The 23,428-nt window shown below is 42.7% G+C and overlaps 2 protein-coding genes across 2 annotated transcripts; both read right to left on the bottom strand.

Annotated features, from left to right (window-relative positions):
* LOC109900732 (12-(S)-hydroxy-5,8,10,14-eicosatetraenoic acid receptor) lies at nucleotides 1-2,785 on the bottom strand. The gene has a single exon (XM_020496520.2). It carries the CDS (start codon nucleotides 2,676-2,678, stop codon nucleotides 1,653-1,655), a length of 1,026 nt encoding a protein of 341 aa, XP_020352109.2. The 5' UTR covers nucleotides 2,679-2,785; the 3' UTR covers nucleotides 1-1,652.
* A 17,456-nt stretch (nucleotides 2,786-20,241) lies between these two features.
* On the bottom strand, nucleotides 20,242-21,899 carry LOC109901371 (12-(S)-hydroxy-5,8,10,14-eicosatetraenoic acid receptor-like). Its single transcript, XM_020497393.2, has one exon. The coding sequence runs from the start codon at nucleotides 21,718-21,720 to the stop codon at nucleotides 20,704-20,706; it is 1,017 nt and encodes a 338-aa protein (XP_020352982.2). The 5' UTR covers nucleotides 21,721-21,899; the 3' UTR covers nucleotides 20,242-20,703.
* Nucleotides 21,900-23,428: the final 1,529 nt, after the last annotated feature.

Raw genomic sequence — 23,428 nt, 5'->3', positions numbered from 1 at the left:
TTTTTATGGATCATAAGAGTCATATTTATTTGACCCAAACAATTTTATTTACCTTTATTTTTATTTTACTTGGCAAGTCAGTTAAGAACAAATTCTTATTTTCAATGACGGCCTAGGAACAGTGGGTTAACTGCCTGTTCAGGGGCAGAATGACAGATTTGTACCTTGTCAGCTCGGGGATTCGAGCCGTTACTAGTCCAACGCTCAAACCACTAGGCTACCCTGCCGCCAGCAGAGTCATTATGAGTCATAGTAACAGCAGAGTCATTATGAGCTTTTTAACATGAAGGATGATATCACAGGTGAAAGAAACCAGATGACTGATGATAACAGAAACAAGTAGTGAATCACAGTCTGGTTTGGCAAACTAACATGAATGTCTCATCATGAGAACAAATTGTCATAATGCAGTAATAAAACATGTCCTCTATTTGAGAAAAGCAGTCTACTATGCTACACTGTCATAGAAAACGGTACATTTCCATTTAACATATATGTCACAGTGTGTTAAACACTTGGTAACTGTCTGTAGTACTCAATCAATAAATAACATGAAACCACTACCTTCAAGAAGATTTCCTAATAAACACTTTTGGCTCCGTCTGGTGGCCGATCTTTGTAATTACACTATCGGAGATTGGCGCTGAAAATAGTGGTTAACACGGAAGGTTTGCTCCCCCCGGAGTCCAGAAACGCCTGAGTAAATGTTCTAAAAATTATATTAATTTTGGCCGTAAGTTTAGTCATTTGAAATGTTCTAGTGATATGCGACATCGGGCATTAAAAGTGATGCAAACCACACATTTTATAATGCTTTTTATATCAATTTATTGTTTTATTTATTTTTTGAAATAGTTAATTTGGGGTCTCTCGGGGCAGTCCTAATCACGGCTTAATTTTCATGCAAGGAAAACTGGGTCCGGGTATTACTGCAGCATACTGTAAATTATGGTGCATTGTTGGAAATTGTTCTGGGCAGGGAAAGAATTGCTGTATTTCAAATGGTACTGTAATTACACCCCACAGAACACAGTACCATACCATATCTTTGGAGTGCCAAAAACCTTTTGACCACTAGTTGGTGCATGGTATTGTTGTTAAATAAAAACATTTAATTAAGGAAAACATGTTTTGAGGCTGCCTTGTAAGAGGCTATATTTGTTGCACCCGTGAGTGAGAACGCTGTATCAATTTAACTCCTATGTGGTTATGTTGCCCCATCACATTTAAAACAGATTGGAGTGGCAGCAGGCATTTTGCCATGTCCTTTTGGTCTGTTTTGTCCTGTAGTCACTGCCAGTTTGGAAGCCTTTGTTAAGTGTAAGTGATATAAAGCACCAAATATTCATTAAAATGCTGTAATGTGTAAACAATATTTGCCTGGCAGCCAACCTGCTTGCACCAATCCCTTGTAAATACATTACAATCCTGTGAAATACAAACCCATCCCCTCATTGAATTTCATGAATTAATTCTGATTACGGTAGCATTTACTTTTTTTTACAGTAGAATACAGTCAATTTTACGGTATTGTACTGTGTGTCATAACACAGTACTTGCTTTGATACCACATTTATATTACATTAGGTTAACTGTATTATGAAATACAGAATTTGACTTTCCACTGAGCTTCCTGTAAGTTACTGTCAAATTCAGGGCAACCCCTTTACAGTGTACAGTGCATTGTTATTGCATTTTTTATTTTGGTTGTTTCCTGTCAAGTTAGGGCTTTCAGCTGATTCTGCATCTTTGTTCAGTAGACTGGGGCAATACGTTGTCAGGTAGAGGCTTTTGAACTTAGTGCTGCTTAAGCAGTACACAATTGGGTCCACTAAACAATCCATGTAGGACAAAACCATGAGACCGTCATAGAGCTGAACAGCTATATTCTCAGCATCCTGTAGATCCTTGATTCTGAAAATCAACAGAACCATTCTAGCTATGGTACAAGGCAAGAAAAATAAAGAAAAAACCAGCATTACTGAGGTGACCAGAAACACTGCTCGACGCAGCTTGGTACTATCCCCTACGGTCTTCTTTTTTAGTCTGTTAACAATGCGGACCGTGCAGTAGACCAACACAAAGAAAGGGATGAGAATCTGGGTGAAAAACACAACCTCTCTCAGAGTGTCAGTGACATCCTCGACTAGAGTGTCATCTTCACGCCCATAACTATTACAGCACTCAAAGGACTTCAGCATGGTGGGGATAGTCAGGGGGAGCAGCAGTAGCCAGATGAGGAAAGAGATATGAGGAGACCTTTTAAAAGCCTTGGCAAAGTTCTTTTTCCCAGGATGAACCACATTGAAATAGCGATCAACTGAAATCACAGTCAGGAAGGCGATACTGGCACCTCGGTTCAGAAACAGCATGAAGAGCATGGCTTTGCAGGTCGCTCCCTCTGTACTCCGCCGATTCCCATTAAGAAAATGATATGCCTTTACTGGCAAACATATAAGCAGAAGAACGTCAGCCAAGACGAGATTGAACAGGAAAATGTTGTTGGTTTTAGATTTCCAGAACTTCAGCTTGAAGATGAATAGATAAAGCACTGAGAGGTTGAGCGGCAGAGCCAGGGTGAATTCCATGATCATCACAGAGGCATAAAAGTTGTACAGTGGCAGATTCTCTGCTGTGCAGTTATCACTTGGATGGCCGTTCTCCATTGTTTTCATCATCGAAAGCTTTCCTCTGTACAGTCAGAAAAAGTCAGCCAGATCTTGTCAGAATCCTTAACAAGAAGTAAAAACAGTCCTCTAAAGTACTCAACTCCAAAATAGTTCCTCACTTTACAAAACAAGTGAGTCTGTTTAAGGGAAGCGAAGCAAGCTCCTAATCCGTGTGTAGACTTGGTACAACTGAAGGACTGCACTTGTCTCTGGAAGTAATTCTCCCCAGCACGCAGGCAGCATACAGTACCTCTCAGTTGTAAATTGTTCAGACTTGTTGGTTGAGCAACACCTCCCAAGCCTGATTAGGCAAGTCACCACAGAACGAATAGATAAGCAGCTGGTCACACAAGAGAATGAGGACATAGTGGAAAACATTGCATTGACTCAGACAATAACAACCTTTCCCATATTTGTCAGCTGTTCATGAGAAGTGACCTCTTTTCTTTGGTAAACACGTCCTTGTATCTCCTTGTGGAATTCCTATATGGAACAAGTAAGTGCATAGTCATGCTTCCAGTTGCACAACATCCATGGGAATGAAAATGTAGTTGAGGTTGTCATAAAAAACACATTTGACTGATTAAACAGACAAAGAGCAACAATGTGAAGCAACAGGCAGTTAGTTCCTAGCTGAAAATATCTCAGATGAGCAGGAATGTCAACAATGCTACAAAATGGTTGTGATGTTTTCAAGAAGAGGAGTGTATCCTAGGGAATTGGATAGATTTACTAGCAGATTAACTTGCTTTTACCACATGGAAATTGGTGTCCTGAGGGACGCCAGTTTTTTTGGCTGTATACCCAACATGATTTAAACCCATGGCAGTTAGTAGCCAGTTCAGAGAAGTCTGAGATGACGGACACATTTTTCAGGGTATTTTTTTCAAAACCATATGAAGAAGGGTAAGTGTACCTACCCATTAAGCCCACATACCCATTAAGCCCACATACCCATTAAGCCCACATACCCATTAAGCCCACATACCCACATACCCATTAAGCCCACATACCCATTAAGCCCACATACCCATTAAGCCCACATACCCATTAAGCCCACATACCCATTAAGCCCACATACCCATTAAGCCCACATACCCATTAAGCCCACATACCCATTAAGCCCACATACCCATTAAGCCCACATACCCATAAAGCCCACATACCCATTAAGCCCACATACCCATTAAGCTCACATACCCATTAAGCCCACATACCCATTAAGCCCACATACCCATTAAGCCCACATACCCATTAAGCCCACATACCCACATACCCATTAAGCCCACATACCCATTAAGCCCCACCCATAGCCCACATAACCCATTAAGCCCCAACATACCCATTAAAGGCCCACATACCCATTAAGGCCCTACCCATACCCATTAAGCCCACATACCCATTTAAGTCCCACTATACCCATTAAGCCCACATACCCCATTAAGCCCACATACCCATTAAGCCACAATACCCACATTACCCATAACGCCCACATAACCCATTAAGCCCACATACCCATTAAGCCCACATTACCCATCCTTAGCTCCACAACCCATAAGCCCACATACCCATTAAGCCCACATACCCACATACCCATTAAGCCCACATACCCACATACCCATTAAGCCCACATTACCCACATACCCATTAAGCCCACATACCCACATACCCATTAAGCCCCACCCATAGCCCACATACCCATTAAGCCCACATACCCACATTACCCCATTAAGCCCACGATACCCATTAAGCCCCACATACCCATTAAGCCCCATACCCATTAAGCCCACATACATACCCACATACCCATTAAGCCCACATACACCCACATACCATAAGCCCACATACCCATTAAGCCCACATACCCATTAAGCCCACATACCCCATTAAGCCCACATACCCATTAAGCCCACATACCATTAGCCCACATACCCATTAAGCCCACATACCCATTAAGCCCCACATACCCATTAAGCCCACATACCCATTAAGCCACATTACCCATTAAGCCCACATACCCATTAAGCCCACATACCCATTAAGCCCACATACCCATTAAGCCCACATACCCATTAAGCCCACATACCCATTAAGCCCACATTACCCATTAAGCCCACATACCCATTTAAGCCCACATACCCATTAAGCCCACATACCCCACATACCCTTAAGCCCACATACCCATTAAGCCCACATACCCATTAAGCCCCACATACCCCATTAAGCCCACATACCCATTAAGCCCACATACCACATACCCATTAAAGCCCACATACCACATTACGCCCACATACCCATTAAGCCCACATACCCATTAAGCCCACATACCATTAAGCCCACATACCCATTAAGCCCACATACCCACATACCCATTAAGCCACATACCCTACATACCCATTAAGCCCACATACCCATTAAGCCCACATACCCACATACCCATTAAGCCCACATACCCACATACCATAAGCCCACATACCCACATACCCATTAGCCCACATACCCACATTAACCCATTAAGCCCCACATACCCATTAAGCCCACATACCCATTAAGCCACATACCCATACCCCTAGCAACCATTAAGCCCACATACCCATTAACGCCCACATACCCATTAAGCCCACATACCCATTAAGCCCACATACCCATTAAGCCCAACATACCCATTAAGCCCACATACCCATTATAGCCACATACCCATTAAGCCCACATACCCATTAAGCCACATACCCATTAAGCCCACATACCATTAAGCCCCATACCCATTAAGCCCACATACCCATTAAGCCCACATACCCATTAAGCCCCACATACCCATTAAGCCCACATACCCATTAAGCCCACATACCCATTAAGGCCACATACCCATTAAGCCCACATCCCCATTAAGCTCACATACCCATTAAGCCCACATACCCATTAAGCCCACATACCCATTAAGCCCACATACCCATTAAGCCCACATACCCACATACCCATTAAGCCCACATACCCATTAAGCCCACATACCCATTAAGCCCACATACCCATTAAGCCCACATACCCATTAAGCCCACATACCCATTAAGCCCACATACCCATTAAGCCCACATACCCACATACCCATTAAGCCCACATACCCATTAAGCCCACATACCCATTAAGCCCACATACCCATTAAGCCCACATACCCACATACCCATTAAGCCCACATACCCACATACCCATTAAGCCCACATACCCATTAAGCCCACATACCCACATATCCCATTAAGCCCACATACCACATACCCATTAAGCCCACATACCCACATACCCATTAAGCCCACATACCCATTAAGCCCACATACCCATTAAGCCCACATATCCATTAAGCCCACATACCCACATACCCATTAAGCCCACATACCCATTAAGCCCACATACCCATTAAGCCCACATACCCATTAAGCCCACATACCCATTAAGCCCACATACCCATTAAGCCCACATACCCATTAAGCCCACATACCCATTAAGCCCACATACCCACATACCCATTAAGCCCACATACCCACATACCCATTAAGCCCACATACCCATTAAGCCCACATACCCATTAAGCCCACATACCCATTAAGCCCACATACCCATTAAGCCCACATACCCATTAAGCCCACATACCCATTAAGCCCACATACCCATTAAGCCCACATACCCACATACCCATTAAGCCCACATACCCACATACCCATTAAGCCCACATACCCATTAAGCCCACATACCCATTAAGCCCACATACCCATTAAGCCCACATACCCATTAAGCCCACACACCCATTAAGCCCACATACCCATTAAGCCCACATACCCATTAAGCCCACATACCCATTAAGCCCACATACCCATTAAGCCCACATACCCATTAAGCCCACATACCCATTAAGCCCACATACCCATTAAGCCCACATACCCACATACCCATTAAGCCCACTTTCATCTGTGGGTTCAAATAAAACATAAAAATATAAAACATTTCTGCTATTTAATGTTTAAACCAGTTACTGTGGTTGTTGGTATCTATACCGTTTTTTATGGATACAAGCAAAACAGATGTTTTATTCATGTTATTGACAGCTTTGTGTAAATTCCTGCTAGTGGACAATTTCAAAGCTGCAAAAAAACTTTGGTGTGGAGGCGACTCTCAGATAAACACATTTTTCAGATATTTTTTAATGCCTTGTCAGATAAGTGAACACACGTCATGTAAAATGAAGAGATGAATGTGTCTATATATGTCCATGATAGTAGGCTACGTGTGTTAATAAATATTTTTTCATTCTAGCAGTTGTACCACATGTCACAGTCAATACATTAACAACATACCTTGTTGCACCACAACAATTTTGTCTTATTTTACTGTTAAATGAACGTTGTATTGTTATACAGTACATAAATGTCAAAATGACAAAAAGGCATCTATCTCAGGTGGGCGTAAAGGGTACAATAGCACAAAAAGCACCCGCTCTATACAGAATGTAAATGGCAATAAATACATTTTGTTCAATATGATCACTACTAACTTTGGGCAGTCTCAACCGATTTCTCCTCGGTGGAGACTGCCCTCTCTTCCAGGCACTGTGGAGGAAGGACCTGGGAAGGGGCGCATGGGAGGTAGGAAGAAAAGGAAAAAGGATGGTGGCCTGTGCAACCCAACCGTGCGAGGAAGACCTCAGGCTCCCCTTTATGGAGGTGGAGGCCCTAGACGGACCTCCCGACACCGGAATCCTCACGGGTCAGTTCGGGACGGCCCAGTTAGAACACCCCAATCTCCAGAATAATAGGGGCCAGGTGATTGTGGTGGATGGCGTACTGGAGTAAGTGATTGACGCTACCCCCACTTCGCAATCAAGCATCATTTATTGTATCAGGCAGTAAAGCATAATGGGGAGACAAGACTTGTTACTCATACCCAGCCAGTATGTTAGGACTGTGTTGCAGCTTGCCTACACCCACCTGCTTGTGGCACACCTGGGGAAAATCAGGGAGCGGATCGAGAACCGAGAACCGGTTCCACTGGCCCGGAGTCTAGCACGCTGTCACGTAGAGTAGGCCAGAAGGCTATACTGGAAAACCTAACCTCTATCAAAATAAAAAAAGATGGCGGAGCCGCAAAAGTTCTTCTGTGCAAGGGTGCTTTTTTACAAAGTGATTCCGGAACAAAACCAGCAGTACTGCCATCAAACGTATACCTTATGGGACAGCTAAAAACAATACTGCCTCATTCACAGCTCAATCCAAAATGCCTCTCCATGAACTAAAAGAGAGGCTCCTTTTGTAGGGCTAGCCCCTCCCCTCAGAACAATTAAAAGCAATTACCTCGTCAAACCTACATTTTCCATTAACTAAACATACTAAAGGATATACATTGCAACACGTTTTTAAAACAATATCACAACATAACATTTACAAAATTACATTACTACTGACAGTGTCTTTCAATATGCACATTTACATTCATTTAATGAGCCTTTTGGGACAGGCAATACAAAGTCAGCCCAATTCCCTTTGCTACAGAGATGGAGAGAGAGAGGAACAGAACAAACAAACGCGCTCATCCATTACATCGATAAGTAAAGTACATATTGCTTATATTAAATATGAACATTGACATAAATGTGAAATGTATGTACTAAGACAGAGAAGTTAACTTGTGTGTCGACCCACATTTTTACCTTATCTGATAATGGAGCAGGGAGGAGTGATGAATGTGTGCATTCGTTAAAGAACCAAATGCTGCCCGCAGCCAGCCAGCTAGACTTCTACGTCACACATGCCGTGGAGGGCTACTGCCGTAGTTGCCCGGAATGCCAGATCACAGCTCGGAGGGTGCACTATTGAAACCCTTTGGTTCCCTTGCCCATTATAGGAGTGCCATTTGAGCGGGTGGCAATGGATCTGGTGGGTCCATTGGTGAAGACCGCGAGGGGACACCAATACATCCTGGTAATCGTGGTTTACGCCACCCAGTATCCTGAGGCAATCCCGCTACGCATGGCGGCAGCAAAAGGTATTGCATGGGAGCTCTTCATTTATTTAGCCGGGTGGGTATTCCGCAGGAAATCCTGACGGACCAGGGCACCGCGTTCATGTTTTGTGTGATGAAAGATGTCTGCAATCTGTTACGAATAAAACAAGTGAGGACCAGTGTGTACCATCCAGAAATGGACGGGCTGGTGGAACGCTTTAATAAGACCCTAAAACAGATGCTGAAGAAGGTCATTGAGAGAGACGGGAGGAACTAGGACAAGCTGCTGCCCTATCTGATGTTTTGTGGTAAGAGAGCACATGGCCCCAGGTGTAACGTGCCCAGGAGCGTGTCTACAACCGAGGGGCCCAACCACGAGAGTTCCAACCAGGGGAGAAGGTCTTGGTGCTGATCCCTACAACAGAGAGTAAATTCCTGGCTATGTGGCATGGGCCCTATAACATTGTTGAGCGGGTAGGCAACGTCAACTATAAGGTCCGCCAACTGGGGCGGAGAGAAAACCCCTAGAGCTTTACCATGTGAACTTACTGAAGAAATGGCACGCACGCGAGGCGCTGTGCGTAACGTGGACCCGGCCACAGCAGGGCCCGCCCTCGGTCGAAGTTTCAATGAGGGAAGACCTCAGCCCGACCCAACGACAAGAGCTCAGAGAGTTGGTCCAGCGGAACACGGCCGTGTTCTCCGAGGTGCCGGGGAACATCATATCCACAAATGTCCGGGAGAAAAAGTGCGCAAATGGCCATACCGGATACCAGAAGCCCGAAGGGTGGTGGTCCAGCGGGAAGTGACGACAATGCTAGAAATGGGGGTACTGGAGGAGTCACACAGTGAGTGGTCTAGCCCCGTAGTACTGGTTCCGAAACTGGGCGGAACCGTGTGCTTCTGTAATGACTTCCGGGGCCTGAACGAGGTCTGTAAGCTTGATGCCTACCCCATGCCCCGGGTGGACGAACTGATCGACCGCTTGGGGATGGCAAGATACGGCAGCACCTTGGACCTGACAAAGGGGTACTGGCAGGTGCCACTGATAGCGGCCTCCCGGGAGAAGACTGCCTTCTCCACCCCGGGGGGGGGCTATACCACTACCGGGTTCTGCCTTTCAGGCTCCACGGGGCACCAGCGACCTTTCAGCGGCTCATGGAGCGCGTCCTGCGGCTTCACAGTGAGTACGCAGCTGCTTATCTGGATTTGACATAATTGTGGACAGTGATAGTTGGGAGTCACATCTTTGTAGGTTACAGGCAGTGGTTGATGCGCTAAGGGATGCAGGTCTGCCCGCGAACCCCCAGAAGTGCAAGCTGGGCTACACCGAGGTGGAGTACCTGGGATATCAGATTGGGAGGGGAAATGTGAAACCCCAAGAAAAATAACGCTGCCATTAGGGGATGGCCAGTCCCCCGAACCAAGAGGCAGGTGAAGTCATTCCTGGGGTTTGCAGGGTACTACAGTAGATTGTACCTAACTTTGCTGCAATAGCTTCTCGCCTCATAGACTTAATGAAGGCATGAGTACCCCAGACGGTGCGATGGACGGAGGACACAGAGTTCCAGGCCCTGAAGGATGCACTATGTTTGCACCCGGTACTCGTCACCCCGTTCTTCTCAAAAAACCTCTTGGTCCAGACAGACGCGTCTGAAACAGGGGTAGGGGCCGTTTTGTCCCAAGAGCACACCGCGAGGGAGAACGGGGAGAGACCGACACCAAGCAAAAGTAGAGTGATTTTCTTTGTGTTTATTTTCTGTCCTAGTAAAGTTGTTTTTGCGGACTAAAACCTCCTTGTCTCTGTGTCAATCTCTGCAAACTCAACCCACCACCCCACGGTTTACCACACTGTCTACACTCTTAGTCATAAAGCTGCTATCTAGAACCTAAAAGGGTTCTTCGGCTGTCCCCATAGTATAACCCTTTGAAGAACCCTTTTGAGTTCTATGTAGAACCATTTCCACAGAGGGTTCTACATGGAACCCAAAATAGTTCTACCTGGACCAAAAAGGGTTCTCCTATGGGGACAGCTGAATAAATCATTTTTTTCTGAGAGTGTACGTAGCCTGTAATGTTTTTGAAAAGGGAAATGTTTTAATGTTTTTAAATAGGTAGTGAATTTAAATTCCTTTTATTTACTGTTCGGAGATATGAAGCTATCAATTAGTTGATGCTGTGATCTATTCATTCTACAATGTGTTTTTGAAGTACTCAGTTATGCAATATTATTGTGTACATTTTTGTGAAACTTGTCAATGTTTGTACTTAACATTTTTGTGTGCTTGAAATGCTAAATTTATGTAGATTTGAAATGAATAACTGACTTACAGTATGTTGGGTCTGTCTTCACATGCTTCACATCATATCCCCCTTAGTGTAAGGTTCATTTTACATTATGGCATTCAGTCACAACACAGTGCTTTTTCCGGCATGCTGGTAAGTAGCTTGCTAGCGAACAGTCACACCACAGATGAACCACTGATGAAAGGTTACCAGTATCTTTGGTCATACATTCTGCTTGAGCTAGCTACAAACTAAAACCATTCCTCTTAACTCCCAGGCGTTTTCCGGGGTCCAGATTCAGCTATGATGATATGTTTGTTCAGGACATTCAGTAGTGAATCTTTTTCTAATTTATACTGAACAAAAATATAAACGTGACATGCAACAGTTTCAACGATTTTACTGAGTTACAGTTCATATTTGGAAATCAGTCAATCTATGGATTTCAAATGACTGGAAATATAGATATGCATCTGTTGTTAACAGATACTGTACCTTAACCAAAGGTAGGGGCGTGGATCAGAAAGCCAGTCAGTATCTGGTGTGACCACCATTTTCTTCATGCAGCACAACGCATCTTCTTTGCATACAGTTGATCAGACAGTTTATTGTGGCCTGTGGAATGTTGTCCCATTCCTGGATATTGGCGGGAACTGTAACACACTGTCGTACACGTCGATCCAGAGAATCCTAAACATGCTCAATGGGTGACATGTCTGGTGAGTATGTAGGCCATGGAAAAACAGAGCCATTTTCAACTTCCCGGAATTGTGTACAGATCCTCGTGACATGGGACCGTGCATAATCATGCTGAAACATGAGATGATGGCGGTGGATGAATGGCACGGCAATGGGCCTAAGTATCTCGTTACGATATCTCTGTGCATTCAAATTGCCATCAATATAATGCAATTGTGTTTGTTGTCCATACCTTATGCCTGCCCATACCATAACCCCACGGCCTCCATGGGGCACTCTGTTCACAATGTTGACATCAGAAAACCGCTCGCCCACACAACACCATACACGCTGTTTGCCATCTGCCCGGTACAGTTGAAACCGGGATTAATCTGTGAAGATCACACTTCTCCAGTGTCCCATTGGCCATCGAAGGTGAGTGTTTTCCCACTGAAGTCGGTTACGACACTAAACTGCAGTCAGGTCAAGACCCCAGTGAGGGCGATGAACACATAGATGACCTTTCCCTTAGACGGTTTTTGACCGTTTGTGCAGAGATTTTGATGTTGTGTAACCCACAGTTTCATCAGCTGTCCGGGTGGCTGGTCATAGATAATACCGGAGGTGAGGAAGTAGGATGTGGAGGTCCTGGGCTGGCATGGTTACACATGGTCTGCGGTTGTGAGGCGGTATGCAACGTCACATGAAGCCGGAAATGTAATATACCAATGGTAGCGTCTTATCATCTTAACTAATTTAAATATGCACCGCCTTAAAACCATCATCACGTGCTAACCCTAACCCTAAACAAAAATATTAACGTAACATGTCAAGTGTTGGCTCAGCACAGGTAGGCATCCACACTATAGCTATATAACTTAGCAATATTTAAAGAAATTTTGCCAGCAAGATTCATCTGTTAGAATGTCTCATTTTAATTCGGGAAGATGGACAAGCGATACGTGGAAATGCATTATAACAAAGGCAGGTAGGCTACTTGTAGGGATTAAGGATGCAGGCAGGCGATGAAGTAGGCTTACAGCAAGAAGTTTTAAAAAGTTAGGTAGGTAATCAAACTAAGCAATCATTAATGATTTTCATGATCTCAATTATCATTGTGTCACTGCATTACAATTTGTTATAGCCTACCATTTTTATTGTCTTTGAAGCCAAAAACAGGACATGTAGGAAATACATTGAAAAAGTATGTGAACCCTTTGGAATTACCTGGATTTCTGCATAAATTGGTCATAAAATTTGATCTGATCTTCATCTAAGTCACAGCAATAGACAAACACAGTGTGCTTGAACTAATAACACACAAATGATTGTATTTTTATTGTTTATATTGAATACAGCATTTAAACATTCACATTGTAGGTTGGAAAATGCATGTGAACCCCTAGGCTAATCCCTTCTCCAAAAGATAATTAGAGTCAAGAGTCAGCTAACCTGGAGTCAAATCAATGAGACAAGATTGGAGATGTTGGTAAGAGCTGCCCTGCCCTATAAAAAACAAACACAATTTGAGTATGCTATTCACAAGAAGCGTTGCCTGATGAGAACCATGCCTCAAGCAAAAGAGATCTCAGAAGAATTGTTGACTTGCATAAAGCTGGAAAGGGTTACAAAGGTATCTCTAAAAGCCTTGATGTTCATCAATCCATGGTAAGACAAATTGTCTATAAATGGAGAAAGTTCAGCACTGTTGCTACTCTCCCTAGGAGTGGGCGTCCTGCAAAGATGACTGTAAGGGTACGAAGCAGAATGCTCAATGAGGTTAAGAAGAATCTTAGAATGTCAGCTAAAGACATACATAAATCTCTGGAACATTCTAACATCTCTGTTGACGAGTCTACGATGCGTAAAACACTAAACAAGAATAATGTTTGTGGGAGGACACCATGGAAGAAGCCACTGCTGTCCAAAAAAAACATTGCTGCATAGCTGAAGTTCGTAAAAGAGCACCTGGATGTTCCACAGCACTACTGGAAAAATATTCTGTGGACAGATTAAACTAACGTTGAGATGTTTGGAAGGAACACACAAAAATATGTGGAGAATAAAAAACACAGCACACCAACATCAAAACCTCATCCCAATTGGAAAGTATGGTGGAGGGAGCATCATGGTTTGGGGCTGCTTTATTGCCTTATGTCCTGGACAGCTTGCTATCATCGACAGAAAAATGAATTCCCAAGTTTATCAAGACACTTTGCAGTTGAATGTAAGGCTATCTGTCCGCCAATTGAAGCTCAACAGAAGTTAGGTGATAAAACAGGAAAACGACCCAAAACACAGAAGTAAATCAACAACAAAATGGCTTCAACAGAAGAAAATATGCCTTCTGGAGTGGCCCTGTCAAAGTCCTGACCTAGCTCGGGACTGAGGGGCAGCTCGGGACTGAGGGGCAGCTCGGGACTGAAGGGAAGCTCAGCACTGAGGGGAAGCCCAGCACTGAGGGGAAGCCCAGCACAGATGTTACTACTCTGCATTGTGTTAAAAGCTCAGAGTAATTAACCATTTTTCAGCACAATTAGGTGAAGCCCAAAGAAAGCTTGAGTTTCTGATCACTACGTTTAACAATAAATGAATTGCTGAATCTTCTCTTCGCTTTAATAAGGTAACGTCAGTGGCCGTTGGCCTATGGCGGTCACAGGGTTAAGCCCAGTCCGGACTATTTGTTTTTATCTCACATAGAAAAATTGGTGTAAGTAAAGCCATACAACATCCCATGAGAGATTAATCTTACATTTTGTCTCCAAAATTGGGTCTGTAAACAATATAAATGCCTACTTAGATTTTGGGTTTAATACAGTACATTCAGAAAGTATTCACACTGCTTGCCTTTTACCAGATTTTGTTGTGTTACAGCCTTTTTTTAAATGGATTCAATTGAGATTTTTGGTCACAGGCGTACACACAATACCCCATAATGTCAAAGTGGAATTATGTTTTTAGACATGTTTACAAATTAATAAAAAATTAAAATCTGAAACGTCTTGAGTCAATAAGTATTCATCCCCTTTGTTATGGCAAGACAAAATAAGTTCAGGTGCAAAATTGTGCTTAACAAGTGACATAAGATGCATGGACTCACTCTGTTTGCAATAGTAGTGTTTAACTTGATTTTTGAATGACTACCTCATCGCTGTACCCCACACATACAACTAACTCTAAGGTCCCTCAGTCGAGTAGTGAATTTCAAATACAGATTTAACCACAAAGACCAGGGAGGTTTTCCAATGCCTCGCAAAGAAGAGCACCGATTGGTAGATCTGTAAAAGCAGACACTGAATAATCCTTTGAGCACGGTGAAGTTATTAATTGCACTTTGGATAGTGTATCAATACACCCAGTCACTACAAAGATACATGCGTTCTTCCTAATTCAGTTGCCAGAGAGGAAGGAAACCGCTCAGGGAGGAGTTGAATGGTTGTGATAGGAGAAAACTGAGGCTTCCGTCTGGCCACTCTGACATAAAGGCCTGATTGGTGGAGTGCTGCAGAGCTTCTTCCATTTTAGAAGGATGGAGGCCACTGTGTTCTTGGGGACCTTCAATGCTGCAGACATTTTTTGGTACACTTCCCCAGATCTGTACCTCGACACAATCCTGTCGAGGCAGGATTGGTTTTTGCTCTGGTTTTTGCTCTGACAACTGTGTGACCATATATATGTGTGTGCCTTTCCAAATCATGTTCAATCAATTGAATTTACCACAGGTGGACTCCAATCAAGTTGTAGAAACATCTAAAGGATGATCAATGGAAACAGCTGCACCTGAGCTCAGTTCCTAGTCTCATAGCAAAGGTTCTGAAAAGTTATGTAAATAAGGTATTTCTGTGTTTTTTTATTCATACATTTGCAAAAATGTCAAATGTGTTTTTGCTTTGTCATTATGGAGTAATGTGTGTAGATTGTTGATGATTATTTAAAATAATCTATTTCAGAATAAGGCTGTAAAGTAACAAAATGTTGAAAAAGGGAAGGGGTCTGAATACTTTCCGAATGCACTATATAGGCTATAGGCTATATGAAATGCATGCTCGGAGAAGCACAGAGCATACATTTCTAAGAAAAGAGTCTTTAGCGCTGCTGGGATGGTGTAAATAAAACTAGGCTGCATTATATACTACAATGGATATTCCAACCCTGAGCCCCACCCTGTTCTACTCAAAACCTTTTGTGCTGCATAATCAATGGCTTCTTCCACAAAATAATTTTAGATTGGGTCTAGTCCCAAAACAGTCTATGGTGTGCATGCGGACTAGCCTATGTGTTTTATTCAGTTTGAGAAGGAGAGCGTGAAGATGAGAAGGAGGACCAGAGGTCAACTTTCATAGCTTGCTATTACTATAATTGATTTTAAATAAAAAACAATATGTTTCTTTCCCATTATGTATTTATCAGAGTTATTGACCTCACAATAAGACCGATTATAGTAATTTACATTGTGGTGCTGAAACTTGAAGTGGCAGCACAATCACTCGGAAATGGACAGCTCATGGTGCTGAAAGCAGGCAACTTCGAGTATCCATAATTCATTTAATCTGTCTTCATTTTAATTCGACTTTACAAACAGACTTTGTGTTGGAGCATATTTCTTAGTATTTAAGAAAAAAGACGTAGGCCTACCTGTTTGACAGACGAACGTAGACTATAGACTGCTATCCATAGATTTGTCGGCCAATAGGCTTACCCCTTGCTATCTTAAGATTTTTAAGAAAATAAAACGAATCTGATTACAGTGCCTTCAGAATGTATTCACACCCCTTGACTTTTTCCATATTTTGTTGTGTTACAGCCTGAATTTCAAATTGATTACATTTATATTTTTTGGTCACTTGTCTACACACAATACCCCATAATGTCAAAGTGGGATTCTGTTTTTCAAATGTTTTTCAAATTAATACAAAATTAAAAGCTGAACTGTTTAACACCTTACCATGTCATAACAGCTGACATATCTTGTCATAACCGGTCATAATACAGTCATAACACTGTCATGACCCATATATTTACACCTGTTGTCACATGTATTACATTACTTTATGGCTGGTTATGAGACCTACATAAGGGTGTCAAAACCCACAAAACCTACCACACAAGGCAAAACATTCCATTACACCATAGCCTACTTGTCAACAGTATGGTTATGTTATATAACATTTTCAGAAGTTGACCATGTTATATTATCTTTGTAATTATGCACACATTGATGTCACACATGCAGCCCCCCCCCCCTCCCCCGGCAGCTACTCGCCCAAGCCTCCCAAGCCTCTTCTTTACCCAAATCGAGATAGCAGATGTTCTGATAGAGCTGCAAAACCTGGACCCGTACAAATCAGCTGGTCTTGACAATCTGGACCCTCTATTTCTGAAACTATCCGCCGCCATTGTCGCAACCCCTATTACCAGCCTGCCCTGCCTATCTAAGGTCTTCGAAAAGCCTAGTCAACAAACAGATCACTGACCATCTCGAATCCCACCATACCTTCTCCGCTGTGCAATCTGTTTTCCGAGCCGGTCACGGGTGCACCTCAGCCACGCTCAAGGTACTAAACGATATCATATCCGCCATCGATAAAAGACAGTACTGTGCAGCCATCTTCATCGACCTGGCCAAGGCTTTCGACTCTGTTAATCACCATATTCTTATCGGCAGACTCAGTAGCCTCGGTTTTTCTAATGACTGCCTTGCCTGGTTCACCAACTACTTTGCAGACAGAGATCAGTTTGTCAAATCGGAGGGCATGTTGTCCGGTCCTCTGGCAGTCTCTATGGGGGTGCCACAGGGTTCAATTCTCGGGCCGACTCCTTTCTCTGTATATATCAATGATGTTGCTCTTGCTGCGGGCGATTCCCTGATCCACCTCTACGCAGACGACACCATTCTGTATATTTCTGGCCCTTCCTTGGACACTGTGCTATCTAACCTCCAAACGAGCTTCAATGCCATACAACACTCCTGCCGTGGCCTCCAACTGCTCTTAAATGCTAGTAAAACCAATTGCATGCTTTTCAACCGTTCGCTGCCTGCACCCGCACGCCCGACTAGCATCACCACCCTGGATGGTTCCGACCTAGAATATGTGGACATCTATAAGTACCTAGGTATCTGGCTAGACTATAAACTCTCCTTCCAGACTCATATCAAACATCTCCAATCTAAAATCAAATCTAGAGTCGGCTTTCTATTCCGCAACAAAGCCTCCTTCACTCATGCCGCCAAACTTACCCTAGTAAAACTGACTATCCCACCGATCCTCGACTTCGGCGATGTCATCTACAAAATAGCTTCCAATACTCTACTTAGCAAACTGGATGCAGTTTATCACAGTGCCATCCGTTTTGTTACTAAAGCACCTTATACCACCCACCACTGCGACCTGTATGCTCTAGTCGGCTGGTCCTCGCTACATATTCGTCGCCAGACCCACTGGCTCCAGGTCATCTACAGGTCCATGCTAGGTAAAGCTCTGCCTTATCTCAGTTCACTGGTCACGATGGCAACACCCACCCGTAGCACGCGCTCCAGCAGGTGTATCTCACTGACCATCCCTAAAGCCAACACCTCATTTGGCCGCCTTTCCTTCCAGTTCTCTGTTGCCTGTGACTGGAACAAATTGCAAAAATTGCTGATGTTGGAGACTTTTATCTCCCTCACCAACTTTAAATATCTGCTATCTGAGCAGCTAACCGATCGCTGCAGCTGTACATAGTCCATCGGTAAATAGCTCACCCAATTTACCTACCTCATCCCCATACTGTTTTTATTTATTTACTTTTCTGCTCTTTTGCACACCAGTGTCTCTACCTGCACATGACCATTTGATCATTTATCACTCCAGTGTTAATCTGCTAAATTGTAATTATTCGCCTACCTCCTCATGCCTTTTGCACACAATGTATATAGACTCTTTTTTTTTTTATTGACTTGTTTATTGTTTACTCCATGTGTAACTTTGTGTTGTTGTCTGTTCACACTGCTATGCTTTATCTTGGCCAGGTCGCAGTTGTAAATGAGAACTTGTTCTCAACTAGCCTACCTGGTTAAATAAAGGTTAAATAAAAAATTAAAAAATAAAAACATACCCCAATGCTCTGTTGCGGATGACTGGAATGAATACAGGAGCAGATTTCAAGAGCAGGACAAGCCCCCCTCTGTTTGACTGATGACTGACATAAGGGCATATACGTGACAGGCCAGATATATGATAATGACTGTCATAATGCTTCTTGACTGTGTGATAAAGTGCATGTTCTTAGTCCAAGTAAAGTGACACAGGATGGTCATAATGCTTCATGACAGTGTCATGAAGTCTATTTTCTACAAGTTATTTAAAATATTACGAAAAAATTAACATGACTGTATATACAATTCATTACAATCAGGCAAGTGCACAGATAAGGCTCTACCTGTGCCCCTTTGCCTTTTCCAGACTCCAAAGTGCCCTTTTCAAAAAGTTGTGTGTCTTGATTGTTGACCATCAGCATTGGTGAGCAAAGGTGGGCCCACATATTCAGATTTGTGACTTGTTTCAGTTCCTTCAGTTTGGCATGGCAAAAAGTTTATCATCCATATAAAATATAATTTTGCAATCTACTGAATCATCTTTGCCAGAACATTTGGCTACCTGGCGATTTGATGATTTTCATATTTCAGATAGGTCTAGTTTGGGTGGCTACTGGCTATATGTCTAAAATAGGCAGATGTAATATTATGGGATGAAGATGTAACATATTCTGGGGAATTTATTATGATGTTTGTGAGGAAGAACAGGGCTACTTGGCTGGCAATGAGCACTCTAGAGGCCGGCTGGCCTCCAATGTGATGACGCGGTGCAGACATAACATGGTTTCCATCCGCTCCTTCAACTTCTGCTACAAGTAGGCTGTATGATTTTGCTTGCTCTGGACAACAGAGAAGTGACATGATCAAATCCAATTTTATTTTTCACATGCACAGAATACAACAGGTGTAGACATTACTGTGAAATGCTTACTTACAAGCTCTTAACCAACAATGAAGTTCAAGAAGTGGAGTTAATAAAATATTTACTAAATAAACAAAAGTTTTTTTTAAATCAAATCAATCAAAAGAATTACAAGAAATGTACATAACAATAACATACATAGCAAGAAATGTACATAACAATAACATACATAGCAAGAAGTGTACATAACAATAAATGTACATAGCTATATACAGATATATCCATAGTTGATATTGGCCACTAACATGAAAGTCTTTCAGCTCCAAATGCAGGTGTAAAACGTAGTTTATTTCTGTAGCACATCTTGAGTTTTAAAAATGCATCACCGTGTGCACATGCGCATTTGCGTGAACAGGGTTTCCTGTTTTCTACCACTCTGTTTTGGAGATTGCAGGTCAAAAAGTTTGAAAACCACTTGGATACATGATAATGGCAACAAATGGATTTGGGTTGGGTATAGTAATGGTAGGCTACAGAATGTCTTACAATCTATTTTGACTGGAATTGTGTTGGTCATTGTTAATAAGTGCAGCATTTATTCCAGTTCAAAATAGTTTTGCCAAATACTCATCAGATTGGTCGGTTTTCTTCTGCTCTTGTAATAATTGCTCAATGAGTCTTGTGGGTTTTACCGTGGTAGGTTTTGTGCATTTTGACACCCTCATATAGGTTTCATAACCAGCCATAAAATAACGCAATATATGTGACAACAGGTGTAAATATATTGGTCATGACAGTGTTATGAACCTATTAGGACAGTTTATGACATGGTTAAGACTGTGCCATTATGTGTTATGACGCTGGGTGTCAATTAAAGTGTTAACCTGAAATGTCTTGAGTCAATAAGTATTCAACCCCTGACATAATAAGATAAATGGACGAATGGCCAGAGAGACAGCTATAAAAACAACAGCAACGACACATCTTTGTTATTAGACCCAGACAATTAGTAACAACACAGTCATTATGAGCTGTTTAACATGCTGATGGTAACATAAACACGTCTGGTTTGGCAAACTAACATGAGTGTCTTACCATGAGAACAGTCATGAAGTCAGTAATAAAACAGTCATTTTCATGTCCTCTTTTTACATACTATGCAACAATATATTGTTGTTGCGTTTTGGGCTTGAGTTGTTTCCTTTTGAGATTGTGCTCTCAGTTATTTCTACATTTTCGCTCAGTAGACAGCGGCAATATGTTGTCAGGTAGAGGCTTTTGAACTTAGTGCTGCTTAAGCAGTACACAATTGGGTCCACTAAACAATCCATGTAGGACAAAACCATGAGACCGTCAAACACTTGAACAACTATAGCTTCTGCTCCGGGTAAATTCTCAACTCTCACAATCAACAGAACCATTCTAGCTATGGTACAAGGCAGGAAACAGAAAGAAAAGACCAACATTACTGAGGTGACCAGAAACACTGCTCGACGCAGCTTGGTACTATCCCCTACGGTCTTCTTTTTTAGTCTGTTAACAATGCAGACCGTGCAGTAGACCAACACAAAGAAAGGGATGAGAATCTGGGTGAAAAACACAACCTCTCTCAGAGTGTCAGTGACATCCTCGACTAGAGTGTCATCTTCACGCCCATAACTATTACAGCACTCAAAGGACTTCAGCATGGTGGGGATAGTCAGGGGGAGCAGCAGTAGCCAGATGAGGAAAGAGATATGAGGAGACCTTTTAAAAGCCTTGGCAAAGTTCTTTTTCCCAGGATGAACCACATTGAAATAGCGATCAACTGAAATCACAGTCAGGAAGGCGATACTGGCACCTCGGTTCAGAAACAGCATGAAGAGCATGGCTTTGCAGGTCGCTCCCTCTGTACTCCGCCGATTCCCATTAAGAAAATGATATGCCTTTACTGGCAAACATATAAGCAGAAGAACGTCAGCCAAGACGAGATTGAACAGGAAAATGTTGTTGGTTTTAGATTTCCAGAACTTCAGCTTGAAGATGAATAGATAAAGCACTGAGAGGTTGAGCGGCAGACCCAGGGTGAATTCCATGATCATCACAGAGGCGTAAAAGTTATACAGTGGCAGATTCTCTGCTGTGCAGTTATCACTTGGATGGCCGTTCTCCATTGTTTTCATCATCGAAAGCTTTCCTCTGTACAGTCAGAAAAACAGTCCTCGAAAGTACTCAGCTCCTAAGATTTCCTCACTTTACTTGAAAAGCAGGTCTGTTTGATGGTAGTCAAGCAAGGTCCTAGTCCGTATGCAGACTTGGTGAAACTGAAGGACTGCATTTCAGTCTGGAAGTAATTCCCACCAGCACGCAGACAGCATAGCACTCAGTTCAGACTTGTCGGTTAAGCACCTCCCATGCCTGAGTAGACGAGTCACCACGGGTCAGATTAATAAGCAGCTAAATCCCACGAGAGATTCTGTACATAGTCGAAAACATTGCATTGTGAAGAAGAGGCCCGAGGGCTTCTCACATGAAATCTTCTTCTTGAAAAGGCAGGAGATTTCATGAAAACGTTGTTTTTTATTCTAATAAATAGAGCAAGTTAAACAGGCACATAATGAACGGAGTAAAAGAGGATCAAGTTAAACACCAGGAGCAAGCCAATGTGCAAACTGCTCCTAGTTACCTCTTCCTCTGATCAACTAACACTAGACTTTAAAGTAACTGTCCAGTGTTTCCAGAAGTCTATGAAATGTGACCTATAATTAAGTACTATCTGAGTGGAATAGTTTTCCTTCCAAAAAAAAGGTCATTTAGTATGTTAAAAAGCAGCTTTTCTGTGGTTTGAATGGTGTGTGTAACGTGTATGCTGGGAGTAGGGAAGCAAGTTCAGGGAGTGAAATAAATGAACATAGACGAAAACAATAAACACGAGTAGAGTACAGACATGAAACAATGGAACAGAAACAATAGCACCTAGGGAGAGAACTAAAGGGAGCGATATATATTGGGAAGGTAATCAGGCAGTTGATGGAGTCCAGGTGAGTTTGATGAGGCGCTGCTGCGCGTAGCGATGGTGACAGGTGTGCGTAATAATGTGCAGGCTGGTGACCTCCAGCGCCGGAGAGGGACTCTACGTGACAGTGTGGGAGTACCCCAATAACAGAATGGTGTGGGCGTATACCCGTCATTAAAAATATTAATTTAAGTAGACCACTGATTGGCCAGCTCAGGCAATGAGCCAACATGACATCATGTTCTATGACGAAATGGCAAGCAATTTTGAAAAGGTCTTTTTGAGATAGTTTTGAGTGTCACACCCTGGTCTTAGTATTTTGTGTTTTCTTTATTTATTTGGTCAGGCCAGGGTGTGACATGGGTTTATTTTGTGTTGTGTTTATGGTTTTTAGTAGGTTTTGGGATTGTGGCTTAGTGGGGTGTTCTAGCAAAGTCTATGGTTGCCTGAGGCGGTTCTCAATCAGAGGCAGGTGATTCTCGTTGTCTCTGATTGAGAACCATATTTAGGCAGCCATATTCTTTGAGTGTTTCGTGGGTGATTGTTCCTGTCTCTGTGTTAGTTGTCACCAGATAGGCTGTATAGGTTTTCACGGTCCGTTTCTTGTTTTGTATTATCGTGTTTTTTCGTTTATTAAAGATGTATATTATTAACCACGCTGCATTTTGGTCCGACTCTCTTTCGAAGGAAGAAAACCGTAACATTGAGGTTGTTTTTTTCCCTCTCAAATGTATGCTTTGGCCACAAATACGAGTATGGGATGAGTCAACAACGTTATTTGGGTGTGAGTTAACAGAATATTAACTTTTAAATGTGAGATTTAGGACTTAATGAGGAGTGTGGCCTATTACCACCTACAACATCCTATTGCCTCTTCT

Source organism: Oncorhynchus kisutch, linkage group LG12 (genome assembly GCF_002021735.2).
Source record: "Oncorhynchus kisutch isolate 150728-3 linkage group LG12, Okis_V2, whole genome shotgun sequence".
NCBI classification, from domain to species: Eukaryota; Metazoa; Chordata; class Actinopteri; order Salmoniformes; family Salmonidae; genus Oncorhynchus; species Oncorhynchus kisutch.
This window is presented reverse-complemented; position numbering and strand designations above follow the sequence as displayed.

Excerpts from the sequence above, each read along its gene's own strand:
- LOC109901371 (XM_020497393.2), bottom strand. The coding sequence starts at position 21,720 with ATGATGAAAACAATGGAGAACGGCCATCCAAGTGATAACTGCACAGCA.
- LOC109900732 (XM_020496520.2), bottom strand. The coding sequence starts at position 2,678 with ATGATGAAAACAATGGAGAACGGCCATCCAAGTGATAACTGCACAGCA.